Genomic DNA, 17,486 nt, shown 5'->3' on the forward strand with positions numbered 1-17,486 from the left:
TCCTCCTCATAGGCCAGAATCAACATCTATCAGTTTTTGGCATCAGGCTTCAGAGAATAAAACCAATTCTTCCCACTATCCATAAAAAATGGCATTTGCCAATTATATTTTAGAAAGTTAGGAAGCTCTTGGGCTCCCTCTGCTGATACTAGATTAACAAGTAGATTCATTAACAAATATAAACTCCTTCCAGAAGGTTTCAACATCTTGGATAATTAGAATAAACAATGAAAGAAGACAGCTGGAAGGGCTGGTCCTATCGTGTTATTTGGCTTCTGTTGCTGAAGGCTGAAGAGACTAGAAATAGATCTGTGAGAAGGATGTAGTCTATACTTTGGGATGTGTAGGTAGATTAAAAATGTGCACATATGCTTTGTGTTTCTCTGTAGAAAATTGAACAGTTCTTGGCTGTTCAAAAGACGAAGGCAAAGACAACGTGGGAAACATGAGACTTTAACGTATCTGCCTTTTCTTTCTACCGTGGCCTATCTTGGCTTGTACTCCAAACTCAGTTTCCTACCAGCATCTAAAGTTAGACTATGGGCTGGCACCATGGCCCATGCCTGTAATCCCAGCACTTTGGAAGGCTGAGGTGGGCGGACTGCTTGAGACCTAGGCAACATGGAAAACCCCCATCTCTCCAAAAAGACAAAAATTTGTGGCCAAAATGGCATGCACCTGAACTCCCAGATAGTCAGGAGGGTGAGGTGGGAGGATCAGTTGAGCCAGGGAGGTCACGTGTGCAGTGAGCTATGATCACACCACTGCGCTCCAGCCTGGCAACAGAGCAAGGCACTGTTTCCAAAAAAAGGAAATAGATAAATTTTTGTAAGTGAAGGATCACACAAATTTCATAGTTTTAAAGTCTTGTAACTGTATCAACATACTATAAAATGGCATTTTCATTTGGATAGAAAAAATAAAGCAGCAACCCTTTATTGAAATCCTGTGTATTAAATTTAGAATCTTCCTACATACTTCATGTGTAAGGTGAGCCATCACTTTGCTTTATGACTCAGATTAAAGGATTATACAGAGGTTGGCCCTGTATAATTGGCAATGAGTTTCATTTCAGGTGATAAACCAGGTGACCCAGCCAGTTAAGATACTACAGGCTGTTTTGATCAGCCTCTTCTTAGTAGTAGTAATTAACAGATTAAACTTTTTGGAAAATACTTTATTCTAGTTATGTGGATGTAGAGTTTTATGACTACTTCAGTGTATGTGGAATCTAGTGAGAAACATAGCAGTGGGGCTTACATGCGGGCCAGGGAGTGAGTCCTACAGGGGATATTCCCAGGGCAGCACAGCAAAGAGGGATGAGGGAGCATGTGTGAGTTTAGCATAGGGGAGTAAACAGCAGGAGGAAGAGAGCAGCAGTTGCCAACTTGGTTAGTACTACTGGAGATTAAAGTGAGCTAGAGAACCTTGCAAGGGGATCAGTATGTCCTGTGAGATCAAGGAGAGCCCGTATTCACCCTGACTAGCATGTGTTTGATGACTCTATAACAAGAGAGGGCTTTGGTCGGTTTTAAGAGGAGTGGCACTGTCAGATCTTTATTTTAGAGGGAGCATGGAGAGGATAAATAGGAAGGTGGTAAGAAGATGGGGACAGTGATTGGTGATTAGTTAGCAGGCTCTTAAAACAACCTGTGTAAAAGATGATGCAACCCTAAAACTGTAACTCTAGAGAGAGAGGGTGGGGTGATAATTCCAGTGCCTTGGGTGGTCTTTACAGATTAAAGTGTACTGTGCAGTTTAGAACTGAGCTGGGGGGAACTCATTCTTTAGGGAAATATAGCTTGTAATAATACTGAGATCATCCTGTGGTCCCTACCCATTTATGGTTTTCTATTTTATGTCATATATATATTGGTTTACTCTAAATACCTGTGAATCATTCTGTACTTTAGAGATTAATTTGACATTGCATTTGATGAAATAAGCCATTAAATAACTATAGAATTTTATTTTGGACAGTTGGGCACTTATCTGTTAAAAAGGAATAATGCAGTAGAAATTCCCATGTTTCCTTTCATCTTCCTTTAGGGTGTGTGTGTGTGTGTGTGTGTCTGTGTGTGTGTGGTTGTTTTTTGTTCTTCTCAAATGTAAATTACCCATTCTATGCATCTCCTGGATCTCCCTTTCCTTGGCATGCCTGGCCCTGAAATTCCAAATGACTTTTAGAGTTCTTAACCTTTTATTGTGGCTTTTTTCCTTTACTTTGATTGAAAAATAAAAGTTTTTATAGAGCTTAAGTGGAAAATGTGTTATTGGAGTGGAATATTAGGGGTTAGCATGTGTAGGAAATTTGATGGTGTAAATGCAGATTATCTGACTTTGTGAAAAGCATTTGAAATTTTATTTTTTAAATCTGTTGTTTTAAGTGGTGAATGTGTTTTTAAAAGTCTTGAACTGTAACTTTGCATGTTTTGTGTTAATGTTCACAGAAGTGGAGGAGTGTCAACAGTCAGAAAATGCACCTGCATCTGGATCTGGCCATCTCACTGTGGGACAGCAGCAGCAGGTCCTTCGGAGCAGCAGCACCTCTGATATCCCCGAGCCTCTGTGCTCAGATTTTTCTCAGGGTACGTGGTGTCTTTAGTGATTAATACAGAACTATAGATTCTGGTAGAGGAATAAAAGCTGCATAAAGCATTACTTTGTACATGTATTCTAAATATATTTATTTCAAGGGAGTTAACCTTTTTAATTTGATTGCAAGGATATGATTTATGGCAGTGAAATATTTGCACTATTTAAACATTTGTCTAAATTATATATATCTATATGTAGATATATACCCACTTTTTTAAAGGTTGGCATGTTTGAGAACTAGACAGGAGTCCAAGTGGCTGGAGTAGAAGAGAAACAGAGACTGTTATAACACGAAGTCAGGAAGGGCATCAATTAAGTATTACAGAAGGCAGGGAGGCAGGATGGGGGGCAGGAATGTAGGGAAAGGGCTGTGAGAAGAGCCATTAAAGTTGAAAATGAGAATGGAAAGCTGACCAGACTTGTGAAAAGGTTATTAGCAGCTTGCCGACTCTGCTGAGGTTGAAAATAATAACTTTTAATAGCATTAATCTACATGGTTTCACCAACAACTTGCAACAGCAACAGGGTGTGGAAAGCAAGGAGACAGATGGTTTGACCTATAAACAGTGAAGAATGTGTTTCTCAGTGAAAGCGTATGTTTAAAGTGTGTATGGTATCGGTGATGTATTTATTCTGTTTGGGTGTCATAAATTAAGACATTCTATTTGTCAAAAGTTATCTCCTATCTTTTAATGTCAGGGTCATGCTAGTCTCATCAGATGAGTAGGGAATTATTCTATCTTAGAAATTCCCTTGAAATAAGAAAATACAATAAAAGCTTCAGAAAATGTGTTATCTGAAAAATTTTTGAAAGGTTTTTATATAAAGTTATTATTTTTTTCCGTATGTATTTGGTAGAAACTACCAGTTGCCTGGATTTTTCTTGTAGGAATGTTTTAAAATATCATTCATATTTTAACAAAATTTCAGTTATGGAGGAGGAATAAGTTTAAGAGCTCTGTTGTACAATATGGTGACTATAATTTGTAACAGTATATTGTATTCTTGAAAATTGCTGAGAGTAGATTTTAAGTGTTCTCACCACAAAAAAGTAAGTATGTGATACATGTTCATTAGCTTAATTTAGCTATTGCACAGTATATACACACATTTTAAAACAACATGCTGTACACAATACACTAACACAGTTTTTATATGTCAAGTTAAAAAATTTAAAAAGTTTAAAAAATAAAAGTTATAGGACTATTTAGATTTTCCTTTTCTTGTTTTGACTTTGATAAATTATGTTTTTTTAGAAACTCATTTTTTTTTCAAATTTATTGGTCCCAGATTATTCATAAAATCCTCTTATGATCAGTTTTAGTGTTTTCAGGCTTTGTGGTGATATTCCTTTTTTTATTACTGAAAACTGGTTATTTGTGCTCCCATCAGTCTTTATTCTCAAGCAATACTGACGCACCTTACTGCTCTCTTCTTCCTGTTAGTTCACCAGGCCACCCTAGGCACCTTTTCTCTGAGATACCTTCCCCCAGACCCCAGGAAGGGTTTCACTGCCCTCCCCTGTACAAGCATAAATGCGCTAAGTGAACTTGGCCACAGAGAACAGTAATCAATCCACTCTCTTCAGAGCTCTCTGTGGGCAAGAGACCAGGTCTAAAGTAAGAACTTGACCCATAGGCTGCTATTTTGCCAGGCCCATAATTCCTGGTTTTACTTATCTTAGAATATTTGAGTTTAATAGTTACTTACATATAAAATCATTTTCCAGTTTTACTTTCTGAAACATTCCTTCTATCTATTTCTGCTACCCCCTGCTCCACCATTTCTAGGTCAAAAGGCAGAAAACGCACAGAATTTGACTTCTTCAGAGCCTCAGCCTATTCAAGAGAATAAAGGACATGTGAAGAGAGAACATGAAGGAATAACAGTAAGATGTTTTCAAACCATTTCAGTTTGTCATTAAAAATAAACATTAGTTAGTGCTCAGTAAGTGTATTTATTGGTGGCAGTGATAATTAAAACATTTTTTTCCATTTAGACAGGTTATAGGCCCAAATGATGTTGAGATCTTTCAATATTTTGCTTGCTTTCTATGTAAAATTACAGTCACATTACAAAAATAGGAAAAAATTAACATGAAAATGGAGTTTGAGTTCTTCAGAGCCTGATCTGTGTATGGCACTGGATATTTTTAAGCAGTTACCTTTGCCTGTTAAACTTACATTTCAGATTCCCCATTCTTGACATCAGTTTAGGTAGCCTCCACCTGACATGAGTTACTAGAATCAGTGAGTATTCACAAAGATGGTAGGTTTCTTTAAAATAAAATAAAATAAATTAAATGGCACTTATTTACATGTGTATATAAATATAAAGAAGAAAATTAAAACATAAACCCATAACTCATTCATGCACATAACCCCTATTCTTTTTTTTTAATGTAGCATGTATTCATAGAAAACTCAAACATTACAGAAAGATACAAAATAAAAAAGGGAGGGCCTCTTTTTGTTCCCCTCTTACTGGACAATAACCCATGTTAAGTTTCTTTTTTCTTTATTTTTTAAAGGGCATGTACCAGTTTACATTTGTATATTCTGTTTTCAGCAATGGTATAAATACCCACGAACCCACCATCAGCTTCAGATCAGGAATATCTACAGTGTTGTTTTTTGGCTTCTACGCTCCTTCCTTGTTCCCTCTCTCTGCTGCCTCCCCGCAGAGAGGGGCCTTATCTTGGCTTTGTATTCGTCATCCCCTTGCTTTGCTCTATAGTTTTGTTATATAAGTATGTATCTCCAAACAGAATGTTCTTTAGCTTTCCTTACTTCTGATTTTCAAATAAAGTACTGTTGCTTTGTTTACCCAGTTAGGTGTTTTTAAGATTTATCCACATTGTGGCGTATAGCGATAGTTCATCGTTTTCTATGATATGGTGTTCCACTATAAGCAGACCACAGTGTGTTTTTTCATTCTCTTGTTGGTTGACCTTTAGATTGTTTCCACCTTTTTGTTTTTATGAAAACTGTAGTCATGTACATTCTTGTATGTATTTCAGGATCTGCATGTTTAATGTTTTCTCTGCAATGGCTGTTTAGGATTAATGAGTTATAGAATACAAGAACGTTCTTCTTTACAAGATAGCCCCTGTTCTCCAAAGTGGTTGCATCACTTATATTTTTGCCAACATTGTATAGAGCTTCCATTCATCTACATTCTTACCAATACTTTCTAATATCAGATTTTTTTTTCATTTTTATTGGTCAACTGGGTGAAAATAGGATATCTTATTTTGCATTTCTTAGACTACTAATGAGGTTAAAAATCTTCCCGTATGTTTATTGGCCATTTTTGTTTCAAAATATTTTGTTTCAAAAAATTGGCATATTTTGCTTATATACATTGTAATTATTTTGTGTAATTTATGTATGTTTTGTCTCTCCAAGCATATTATAACTTTTTAGAGGATGCAGATTGCCTCCGGATTTTTTTTTAATCCTGTGAATTTAATACAAGGTTAAGCAATGCTCAGGAGAGTCTGTGGCACACTTAACTAGGAAGACGCGGAGTGGAACTTTAGAACTCTTGGTGGAGTTTGCGCCTTCCCTCCCAGCACACTCACCATTTGTATGGGTAATCTAGGCCTTCCTAGAGCACCGTGTTCACTATATATTTGTGCTTGACCAGAAAAATAAATAGAACTTTAACACAAATTTCTTCCCTATAATTTGGCATTCCTTCTTAGATCAGTTTAATTGGATGTAAATTGACAAAGTAGAGGATATAAAGTTTCAGATCTTGAGTAACATGAAATTAAATATAGTAATTTGTGAAAACATATCCTTCAAATAGAAAACATCAATTTATTTAGTTGTTATTGTTTGTTTCTTTTTCTTTAGAAATTTGGGCTAGAAACTTAAGTCTTGTAGAAATAAAAACTTTCCTGTAGTAAATACAGCATTTCTTTTTGTCTGAAGATCTTAGTTCGAAGAAGCAGCAGCCCTGCTGAATTGGATTTGAATGATGATTTGCAGCAGACACATGGAAAATGTAGGGAAAGACAGAAGAGTAAGTTCTGAGAAATGTGATCTGTTCCTCCAACTACAGAGTCAACATGTTCTATTTTCTTTTTATGTTATTTATTATTATTATTATTGTGACTTGAGACATAGTCTTTTTTGCCTAGGCTGGAGTGCTCTGACACAATTATGGGAGTGTTCTGGTAAAATCATGGCCCACTGTAGCCTTAACCTCCCCAGGCTCAGGTGATCCTCCCACTCAAGCCTCCTGAGTAGCTGGGACTACAGGCACATGCCAATGCGCCTGGTTAATTTTTCTGTTTTTTATAGAGATAAGGTTTCACCATGTTGCCCAGGCTGATTTCAAGCGACTGGACTCAGGAGCTCTTCTCACTTTTTACCTTCTAACTTGAGTGATTGCTTATCAATTTAGGAGAGGTGATTGTTAAATGGTACCTTTTTATTCCTAGAATCGTAGGATTGATGAAAGGTTCATCCCTACATACAAAAAACCAGTTCTACTCACCTGTACTTTGAGAGGCCTGTCTTTCTACCCCTGGGCCTTTCTTCAGGTGAGCAGTACATCAGAGGCTGATGGCATGAGTGAGCAGACAGACCAGAGAGAAAAATTATCTTCCCCAGAAAGTTCCCAGAGGCTAGAAGCAAAAGCCATCAGAAGTACATTGAAGTCAATGGGATAAATACTTTGAAATGAAATGGGATTAGAATCCTGAGACGTATTAACATATACCGTAAAATACAGTCTTAATACTCTGCTTTCCTGAAGTCAGGTGCCAGAGTAGCATAGTAAACACCTCCTCAAGTTCAGGACGGTTCCTGATGGGTGCAGAGGAGCTCCATCTTCACCCTGCTGGCTTAGAGCTCTTTGGGAGATGAAGTTTGGGACCTACCATTGATCACCTGTTACTAAGACAACTTTGTGAGTAAATAAAGGACAGCAGGTTAGAAACAGCAAGGGTAGGGGACTCTTAGGAGGAGATACAGAGAGCAGCAGCCAGGAGGGTGAGCAGACAGAGATGTAGACACATAAAGTTGTTATGAAGTAGACAGGAGACTTTGAGAAGCAGAACTGTCTAGGTTTCTTTTATGTCAGACTAAATAGTGCTGTAAGTCTTAGTAGCTCAGCCTTATTACATTCTGACAAATTAGAACTTATTACTGTTTAAAGGGGAGAATTTCTGTTCTAGAAAATCTGTTGTATTATATAGGGGTGCTGTATCCCCAAATAACACTGAATGGGCCACCCTAGGTTTACATCTACATGTGAGGCTTAGGGAATACAGCATCTTTAGACTCTTCTCTCCAGCAGAGTAAACTTGCATTTGTGGTGGATCAGTTATTACCTTGTTCCTCCACCCACCCTCATTTTGTAAGTCTAGCACACTTTAGGATTTGGTGTAATTTGGGTAGAGGGGATGCTGAGTGAAGACATGTTGACGAGTGCCACTTGAATGATGCATAGTGGTGCTCATAATGCCTATTAATATTCTGTATTTGGAAGATTCACTTTTTGAGCTCCTCTCACGTTCTGCAGGTTCTGCCAAAGAACGTGAATGATTCCTGCTGTGTCTGCTGTTTGAATGTTTAGTTACTTGCATAACAGTAATTGTGAACATTCTGATTTTCAGCTCCTTTTTATCTTAAACTTTGGTTCTTCTCTTGTACCAGGTGAAAGTACCAACAGTGACACAGCTCCAGGCTGTAACAATGAGGCAGAGCTGTCCATGGGCCCATGGCAGACCTGTGAGGAAGACCCAGAGCTGAATACTCCCACAGATGTTGTGGCTGATGCTGATGCCCGTCACTGGTTACAGCTGAGTCCCACTGATGCTTCAAACTTAACAGGTAAACTGCATTTTGAAAAAGAGGCACTCATGCACACAGCTGGGAGATCAGCTGTGAGTTCTTGGAGTCCTGTATGCAGAGGGTTCTGAAACAGTTGTAGGAGGAAATGTGCCGTGCTCCTGACCACTGCCCACTGTAGGAGGAAGGGATGGTATTCATGCCAAGCCTTTACCATCCCTGATGTAATTTCTTCTACTCTAGAAAGAGGAAGAGTGATTTTTCCAACTCATACATGTTATAAATCCAGGAGTTTAGATAGCTTATTGATTAATTTTTGAATTTTTTAAAGTATTTGATACATAAAATGTAAGTTGCAACATATTTAATATGTAAGTTACAGGGCACAGTAATAAAGTGAACACCAGTGAGTCTACTACCCAACTTAAGACCTAGCATGGCACCCAAGCCAGTGAGGTCTCCCCTTATCGCATTATCCTGGAACCCTAGCACAAATTTGTTTTCACAATAATACCATGTGTGTCAGGCAACATATCATTTAGTTTTGTTTCTAAACTTTAAAAAAAAAACTTCATATTCCTTATTTTTTTGCAACTTTTTTAACCTTGAGAGCCAAACTTTCTGGTTGGCTTCCAGGCACTGACAAGGAATAGCTAGGTAGTCTTGAGCTAGTTACTCGATCTCTGTCCTTCTATTTCTTTGTCTGTAAATTGGAATAACAGCCCCTACTTTATAAAGGTTGTTGGAAGAATAAATGAATGAACTAACATCTTAGGTGCCCAAAATAGTGTGTGTGGAGCAGTCTGCAGTTTTAGCTATTCACACATACACACACATATTGTGTGACACTGGGTAAGTGAGCCTCACAATGGCTAAGTTCTCTCACCTGTGTGACCAGGCTGATGAGAATGGGGAGACCATGGAGGAGCTGGGTTTTGTTTTGCTTTGTTTTGTGGAGTGTCAGGGAGACTCGTGCTCTGAGGAATCAGTGCGGTAAAGGGTGACTAGAGCCAAGACTTTTCTGATTGCCCATTCATGTTCACACACACATAACCTTGTATGAAAACAACCCTACAAAGTAATAGTTTAAGTAAAAGAGAGTTACTAAAATGCCAAACAATATTTTAAATGATTGGAGAGAGATCCAAGATGGCTGATCACTAGCAGCTCAGGACTGTAGCTCCCAGAGAAAACACACAGAACGAGAGGATGCCACACTTTCAGATAAATTTTTGTTACCCACGGACCAGAAGATTCCCAGCGGAGGAGCCCCATGGGTCGCCAGGGTGACTCTCGTGGCCGGTGTCGCAGTTTTGCCGGCGCCCCGGCGTGACAGTTCTTGGTGCAGAGTAAATGGGACTGATCAATGTTTGGAGCTCCGGAAAGGCAGAGTCACCCATTTACCTGATTGAAGAAGGGACTCAAGAGGGAAGCCAGACTGGAGATTCCCGTGCAGAAAAGCACCACGAATCTTGATGCCGCTGTTCTGGCCGGTGGGTTACTCAGATTTTGGCGTTGGGAATCAACAAGTTGGACATCTACTCAGAGACCTAATTTGAAAGTAGGCAATTACAAAGACGACAGGTGGATGAACTCACAATGAAGGGAAGAAATCAGCGTAAAAAGCCTGAGAATACCCAAGATCAGAATGACTCTCCTTCTACAGGTGATCACAGTTCCTCATCAACAAGAGAACAAGGCCTGATGGAGAACGAGTGCATTCCATTAACAGATTTAGGCTTCAGAAAGTGGATAATAAGGAACTTTAGTGAACTAAAAGAACATGTTCTAGCCCAATGTAAAGAAACTAAGAACCTTGAAAACAGGTTTGACGAAATCCTAACGAGAATAGACAATTTAGAGAGGAATATAAGTGAATTAATGGAACTGAAGAACACAATATGAGAACGCAGTATGCACAGGTTTTAACAGTCAAATTGATCAAGCAGAAGAAAGGATATCAGAGGTAGAAGACCAACTTAATGAAATAAAACGAGAAGACAAGATTAGAGAAGAAAGAGTAAAAAGAAATGAGCAAAGTCTCCAAGAAATATGGGACTATGTGAAAAGACCTAATTTATGATTGTTAGGTGTACCTGAATGTCATGAAGGGAATGAATCCAAGTTGGAAAATATTCTTCAGGATATTATTCAGGAAAATTTTCCTAATCTAGTAAGGCAGGACAATACTCAACTCCAGCTAATCCAGAGAACACCTAAAAGATATTTCTCAAGTAGAGCAACTCCAAGACACATAATCGCTAGATTCACTAGGGTTGAAATAAAGGAGAAAATTCTAAGGGCAGGTAGAGAGAAAGGTGAGGTTACCCATAAAGGGAAGCCTATCAGACTCACAGCAGACCTCTCAGCAGAAACCCTACAAACTAGAAGAGAGTGGGGGTCAATATTCAATATCCTCAAAGAAAAGAATTTTCAACCCAGAATCTCATATCCTGCCAAACTAAGCTTTATAAACGAAGGAAAAAGAAAATTTTTTGTGAACAAGCAAGCACTCAGCAATTTCATCACTACCAGGCCTGCTTTATAAGAGCTTCTGAAAGAAGCACTACAAACAGAAAGGAACAACCAGTATCAGTCATCCCCAAAACTTACCAAAACATAAAGAGTATCTCTATAATGAAGAATCTATATCAACTAATGGGCAAAATAGCCAGCTAGCATTAAATGCCCCAATCAAAGACACAGACAGGTAAATTGAATAAAAAGTCAAAACCCATCGTTATACTGTATCCAGATCTATTTCACAAGCAACGACATACAAAGACTTAAAGGGATGGAGGAAGATTCACCAATTAAATGGAGAGCAAAAAAAAAAAGAAAAAAAAAACAGGAGTTGTAACTTTTGTCTCTCACAAAATAGACTTTAATAGTAACAAAGACTAAAAGAAACAAGGACATTACATAATGGTAAAAGGATCAATGCAACAACAGGAGTTAATGATTATAAATATATATGCACCCAATAGAGGAGCACCCAGATACATAAGACAAGTTCTTAATGACTTATAAAGAGACCTGGACTCCCGCACAATAATAGAGGGAGATTTTGACACCACAATGTTAATATTCGACGGATCAATGACATAGAAAATTAATAGGGACATCTATGATTTGAACTTAGACCTGGAATAAGTAAACTTAGTGAATATTTATAGAATTCTCCACCCCAGGTCCACAGAACATACATTTTTCTCAGTATCACATTACACCTATTTTGAAAGTGACCACATAATTGGAAAATTGGAAGTAAATCACTCTTCAGCATTTGCATAGCATTTCACAGACTTAAATGAAATATTGGTTGGCTGTTTGTTATTTTCTTCTCTTATTCCTTCCTGTCTCCATTGTTAAGCACAATTATCAGCATAAAAGAGGTTTTTAATAACTATTTTTAGATTGCATTCCAGCCCGGGCAATAAAGCAAGAATCCTGTTCTCTCTCCCCCTTTTTCTTTCTCTTTCTTTCTTTCTCTCATAAATATATATATATATATATATATATATATATATATATATATATATTTAAATGATTAACATAAAAGCTAAAATTTTACCTTAATGGATTTTTTTTTAAACCAAAGAAACTAGTTTTCACTGTGATGTAAAATTGAAACAACGTCTCTGATATTTGGGAAATTCTTGATAGACTATCATTAACATTTCATAAAATTGACATATAAAAGTGGTATTAGATAAAATTCTTTATAGAATAATGATTTTGACTAATAATAATACATTGATATGAAATTTAATTGACGCATTCTCCTCGATTCTTGTATAGGAAGCAGGCCAAGTCTTATCATGTCTCTTATAGAGATGAGGAAACTGAGAACCAGAGAAATTGTTATCAAGCTGGAGTGTGAGCTCCACAGATGAAACTGTCTTCCAAAGTGTGTTGGCTCAACATGCAGTGCTGTGTTTACTCTTTTACACTGTGTTGCTGTTAAAATTAAAATTACCGTAAAGCCCTTTGACCTACTTGAGAATCCTTGCAGTTTATCCAAGAGAAACTCATCATTGTGGTACTATAGGAGGCAAAACTGAAGCTTCAGTAAGTTGAATTTACTTAAACATAGACTAGTTTTAATTATTTTTATTCAAAGGGAAGAAAATTAGGTGATTACTTCTTTGTTCTTTGGAAAGATTAGTTTTGATCCCATTTCAGAGTATGTATTGGACAGCTCAATTTAATAAACCTTTGTGAGGTAATTTTATATGATGCACTCCATGTTGTGATTAACTCTTCCAAATACATAGTTCTTTGAAATACGAATATAGAGAATCAGTACACGCAGTTCAATAGTTCACCTTGTCATCTGTGAATAGGACAAACTGTAATGTGATAAGGTTTAAGGATTATCACAGTTCTGAATTTAACTTTCTGTTCTTAAAAGAACAATTTCTTCATAAATGTTCAAAATAAAACTCATATGAGCCTGATTTTTTAGGACATGCAAAGAGAAACAATTTGAGTATATCTTTGTTTCTTATTGAATAATCCTACCAGTTACCAAATGCTTAAAATAATGAACTGCCTCTAAAATCTTAAATTCCTTAATCACTGGCAAGCTAACAGTTTAAATTTGCTTTTTCATTTAAATCATGTTTGCTGAAAATAACAGCTAAATTTACTATTGTGCATTGTTTTAAAGTGTACCTGGGATTTGTTTTAATCAGATGTGGTAAGACATACAGACATGGAAGTGATGGTCATGGAGGAGGAAGAAGCTTATATTCACGGATTCCTGGAAACAGGGGTCATGTGGGAAGCGCCAGGACGCAGAAGGAACAAAATGAGGCAACAGCCTTTAGTGTCATTTCTATGGAAATAGCAAGGCAAGGCATGGTATGCAGACTTAGGATTACTAGTATGAATGATTTCAGTGGGCTCTGGAGCATAGGGGCTGTTCCTAGTTGCCTGGTACCCAGTCCTGGGATGACAGGGTAGGGGAAATTGACTTGGTATGTGAGAGCTAGAGAAAGGAGGTAGTTGGAGGGTCTGAACTTTGGATTGGTAGGTTTACATGTGAAAGGCATGCTGCCTGGTGAATAGACTTCTATCTCTAGGAATTGGCTAACCCTGGAAATGGCAGTCCTTCCCTGATCAGTGAGGCCCTAATGCCAGAGCATTGAGAAGACAGAAAATAAGAAAATATAGTTAACACATGCATAAATTTAGTTCTGTTGAAATAGTCAGAGGAGGGGACATTTATGAATCTACAGCTGAGGATCAGTATTGCCACTGACCTCATCCCTTATTTAACAAATAAGCTTATAGTCTAGAAATACTGGTTTAAATGCTATGAGAATAAAAAGATGAATAGGTCATAAGCCACTATAGTTTTTAAGAGCTTACAAAAATGAAAGAAGACACAACATTTATCCTGATAGTCACAAATAATGTGGTAAATTCTATGAGATTTCCTTAAAGTTATAGAGATAGACAAATAGACAAATGGAACAGAAGATAAAATATAGAACCGAGTGCACCCAGACATGGAGTCATGATATATGATATATGTGGCTTGTCAGGTTTGACAAGGAAAGAATGTTGTTCAACACATTTTCTGTGGGACAAGTATTTAGCCATATGGAAAAAAAATAAAATAGAATTCTTACCTCACACTATGCCCAAAGTCAGTTTCAGAGGGATAAAATACATAAATGTGAAAAGGAAAATTTAAAAACTTTTGGAAGAAAACATCTTTTTTAAAAAGGTCTATGATTTTTTTTTAAAAAGCTAACCATAAGAAAAGCGTCAGTAATTCAACATCAGTAAAATGAAAACTGTATTACCAGAGAAACTTTAAGAATTCTCTGATTTACCAGAACCATGAAGGGTAAAAGCCAGCCTTGTTGCTCTTTCCCTTCCACGTTCTTGTTAGCCTAGTGATAAGTTTTAAGGTAAGGTTTGGTGAGAAATGTTATCCAGCATCTTGGTTTAGTTGGGAGGTTCCAAGATCTTTCTCTACTAGAATGCAAACTCCAGGAGGGGAGGCTTGTTGTCTACAATGTGTACAGCTGATTCTTGCTTCCGAGAACAGTGCAGGACAGGAGAGAAGCAGTCAATAAATACTTGAATCAGTGAACAAATGCACTTTAAACTGCAGGCTGTTGTTTTATATAGCACAATTAAATTTTAAATTTTTAGAAATAATATATAAGATGGTTTTAAAATCTCCTTTATTTAGTGTGTTTATCGCAGTCCTGCATCCAGATGTTACAGAATTTTTTTTACTACTTCTTCTTTTAATTATAGCTGCAAATATGAATTACATCTCCTGTTACTTGCCACCAAAATTGTTTTTGCAAGAGTGGTTTGTCAACATTCTCTGTCATCACATGCATTTTTGGCATTTTCACCAGACTTGGTGTGTTTTGAAGTCATGAAATATTGGAAAGAAAAATAATAATGATGGCTACTGTGGCATTGGTAGCTCACCTTCTAAAATCTTTGCTGTGAGCAATGATTGTCCTTGAAAAGCAGAGGAAGAAGGAGAAGAGAGTCAGGCTGCACTGGTGGGAGCAGAATGCCACCTTGCTGCTTCTCCACTTTGATCATTGACATCCAGGCCAGGCCTGAATTTTTGGCACTAGAATTAAGTTGTTTCACTCAAGCCTTTGAGTTTGTTTTTTATGTTTAGTTTTCAACTCAAAAGGAAAATTTGTTTTCAAAGACTGAGGCTACATTTCTTTAACACTGTGCCAACCTTTTATAAAATTGCAGCCATGTGAAATCACCATTTGGCCATAAATTCTTATTTTGCCAACTACCAAGACTTATTTTGTGGCTGAAATCCTTTCTATATTTGCAAAGTTCTAAACTTTTAGATTTCTTTGTAAAAATTATGTATGTGTTTGGAGAAAGATGACACAATTATGCTTGTAGGAGTTCCCACTTTAATAAAAAAAGTTTAAACACCCCTATAGCATTAAGTAGTAATAAAACAAGAACACAGTAGGCTAACATACTAGCTTGCTAATGAAAAAGAAAATAAACTAAATTTTGGGTACTTTTAGGGTAAACATGAAATTTTCTGAAATCTCTCAAATCCCCATTTTTAATTAAGTGCTCCTTCACTGAGGAACTCTCTACATGTAAAATGTCAGCATCTGTTCTGTCACTTACGCCACCAGCAGAATAATTTTGGACAAAATATTTCAACTCATTAACATTTTTATTCACAGTAATACCGAGGAAACTCATACAGGCATCTCAGAAACTTCTAAAGAAGTCAGCATACCTTGATAATTTTATGGAGGATGTTGCCTAGGATTTTATCATTGAAGCATGAATTTTTCTGAGTGTAAAGCAGTATTGAAGCCAATTTTCTATATGGGATTCTTTCATAACTAAGGGCATATTCGTTGGCAGGTTGCAAGAGGTGCAAGTGATGAGGTACCTGCCTGCATGTACTTGGAGTGGTTACTCAAGCAGAGCTCCACTGTGTTTGGGATGCTGGGGACCAATCTCTGTTTTGGATAGCTACATTTTTGGAGTGAAGGTTAGGGACGAAACAAAGCTGCAAATTATCTAATCCCCTTACACTGTTTTCTCCTCAAGGGATTGAAAATGCATGGCATACTTTATGAGAAAAATAAATGCCATCTTATGCTGCTTGTTCGCTTGGGGGCTCATATTGATTCATAAGCATTTATTAATGCTTCAGCATACCTTCTCAGACTCACAGATGCCTGATATTGTACTTACTTTACAGAGTTAGGAGGATAAGTCTCTCTTCCAAGGCTTTATAAAAGTTAGAGAACCCAGAAGGCCCATAATTAGGCTTTTTACACTCTGCCTTTCAGACACCGTGTGTGGGAGTTCCAGTTTGAATTATATCTGCACATTTTAATGTGTCTCCTAGTTGAGTATATGATACTCTTGTGGGAAATACAGATATGTTTTCCTCTGAGAAGGAACAGTGCTTCTGTGTTTGGGAAGGCCTTTCCATGACACCATGTGCCATCATTATTACATCTTTTGTTTTCATTTCTTGGGATCTTTCCATCACCAATTTAATAAGCATTGCGTATTATAGTGAGCAGCCATTTTTGGATCCGCCCTAGCTCCTTTTCAGATTCATTCTTTCTTGCCTGTTGTTGCCCTTGTCATTCCTCTACTTGAGTTCCTCAGATCCAGAAATTGTGCTTCGGTTTCTTTACTTAGGCCTTAAAAATGCCAACAGCATATACACTCAAGATAACACTCAGTGGGGGTTGATAATTGCCTAGAAATTAGTTTGGCTTTACTTGTATAGGGTAAAGAAGAGAACTTTGGGAATAATTATGTTAATAAATTAACATAACGTGTTCTATTCAAAAATTAGGAAAAGAATGACAATAACATAGATGTTAAAAAAGGAACTAATAAAGCTGAGAGCATACGTGCATATACTAGAAAGCAAATAATAAAAGACAACTAAAAATTGTTCTTTAAAAACGCTAATAAAAATAGGCAAGATTGATCAAGAAAAAAATATAGGAGGTGAAAAGGGAACAACTACAAAACCAATATAAACTTCAGAAATAATACAGTATGCTATTCAAATAGATCTATAAAAATAAAGGATAATTTCTAGCTTTACTAAACCTTCACATAAAAGAGAAACTTTATCTTTTTCATTCCATTCTGTAGAAAGAGAAAGAAACTCACTTCTGTTATCTACCTTGTGTTACCTTGATAACAAACCAGACAAGGTTAGTATGAAAAAAACATAATCGGAGGCCATCTCACTTATAAACATATAAGCAAAAATTTCTAAATAAAGCATTAACAAATGAAACTGAAGAATATTGGAAAAATATCATACATCAGGGTTAAGAGAAGTTCATTCCAGGAATGCAAATGCAAAAGAAAAATCTGTGAGAAAGATATCAAATAGATCCCAATTGAGGAACAGCCTATAAAGCAGTACTCCTTAAAACCATGAAGGTCATCAAAAACAAAGGAAGTGCTAAGAAAACTCAGTCAAAAGGAGGCTACAGAGACCTGACAGCTATTTCTTAGGTGATATCCTGGATGAGATCCTGGAACAGAAACAAGAATTATATAGAAACTAAG

At 36.9% G+C, this 17,486-nt stretch overlaps 1 protein-coding gene across 4 annotated transcripts in view; it reads left to right on the forward strand.

Moving 5' to 3' along the window:
* Positions 1–17,486, forward strand: part of RALGAPA2 (Ral GTPase activating protein catalytic subunit alpha 2) — a 330,878-nt gene that overhangs the window by 123,325 nt on the left and 190,067 nt on the right. For all 4 annotated transcript variants that reach the window (XM_064375258.1, XM_064375283.1, XM_064375285.1 and 1 more), the window contains 4 exons: positions 2,451–2,588; positions 4,389–4,486; positions 6,537–6,627; positions 8,268–8,444. In XM_064375258.1, coding sequence (XP_064231328.1) covers positions 2,451–2,588; positions 4,389–4,486; positions 6,537–6,627; positions 8,268–8,444 — 504 coding nt within the window. The remainder of the gene's footprint in view (positions 1–2,450; positions 2,589–4,388; positions 4,487–6,536; positions 6,628–8,267; positions 8,445–17,486) is intronic.

The sequence above is a fragment of the Aotus nancymaae genome, unplaced genomic scaffold (genome assembly GCF_030222135.1).
Source record: "Aotus nancymaae isolate 86718 unplaced genomic scaffold, 86718_ANA_hifiasm-v0.15.2.pri h1tg000001l, whole genome shotgun sequence".
Taxonomy (NCBI): domain Eukaryota; kingdom Metazoa; phylum Chordata; class Mammalia; order Primates; family Aotidae; genus Aotus; species Aotus nancymaae.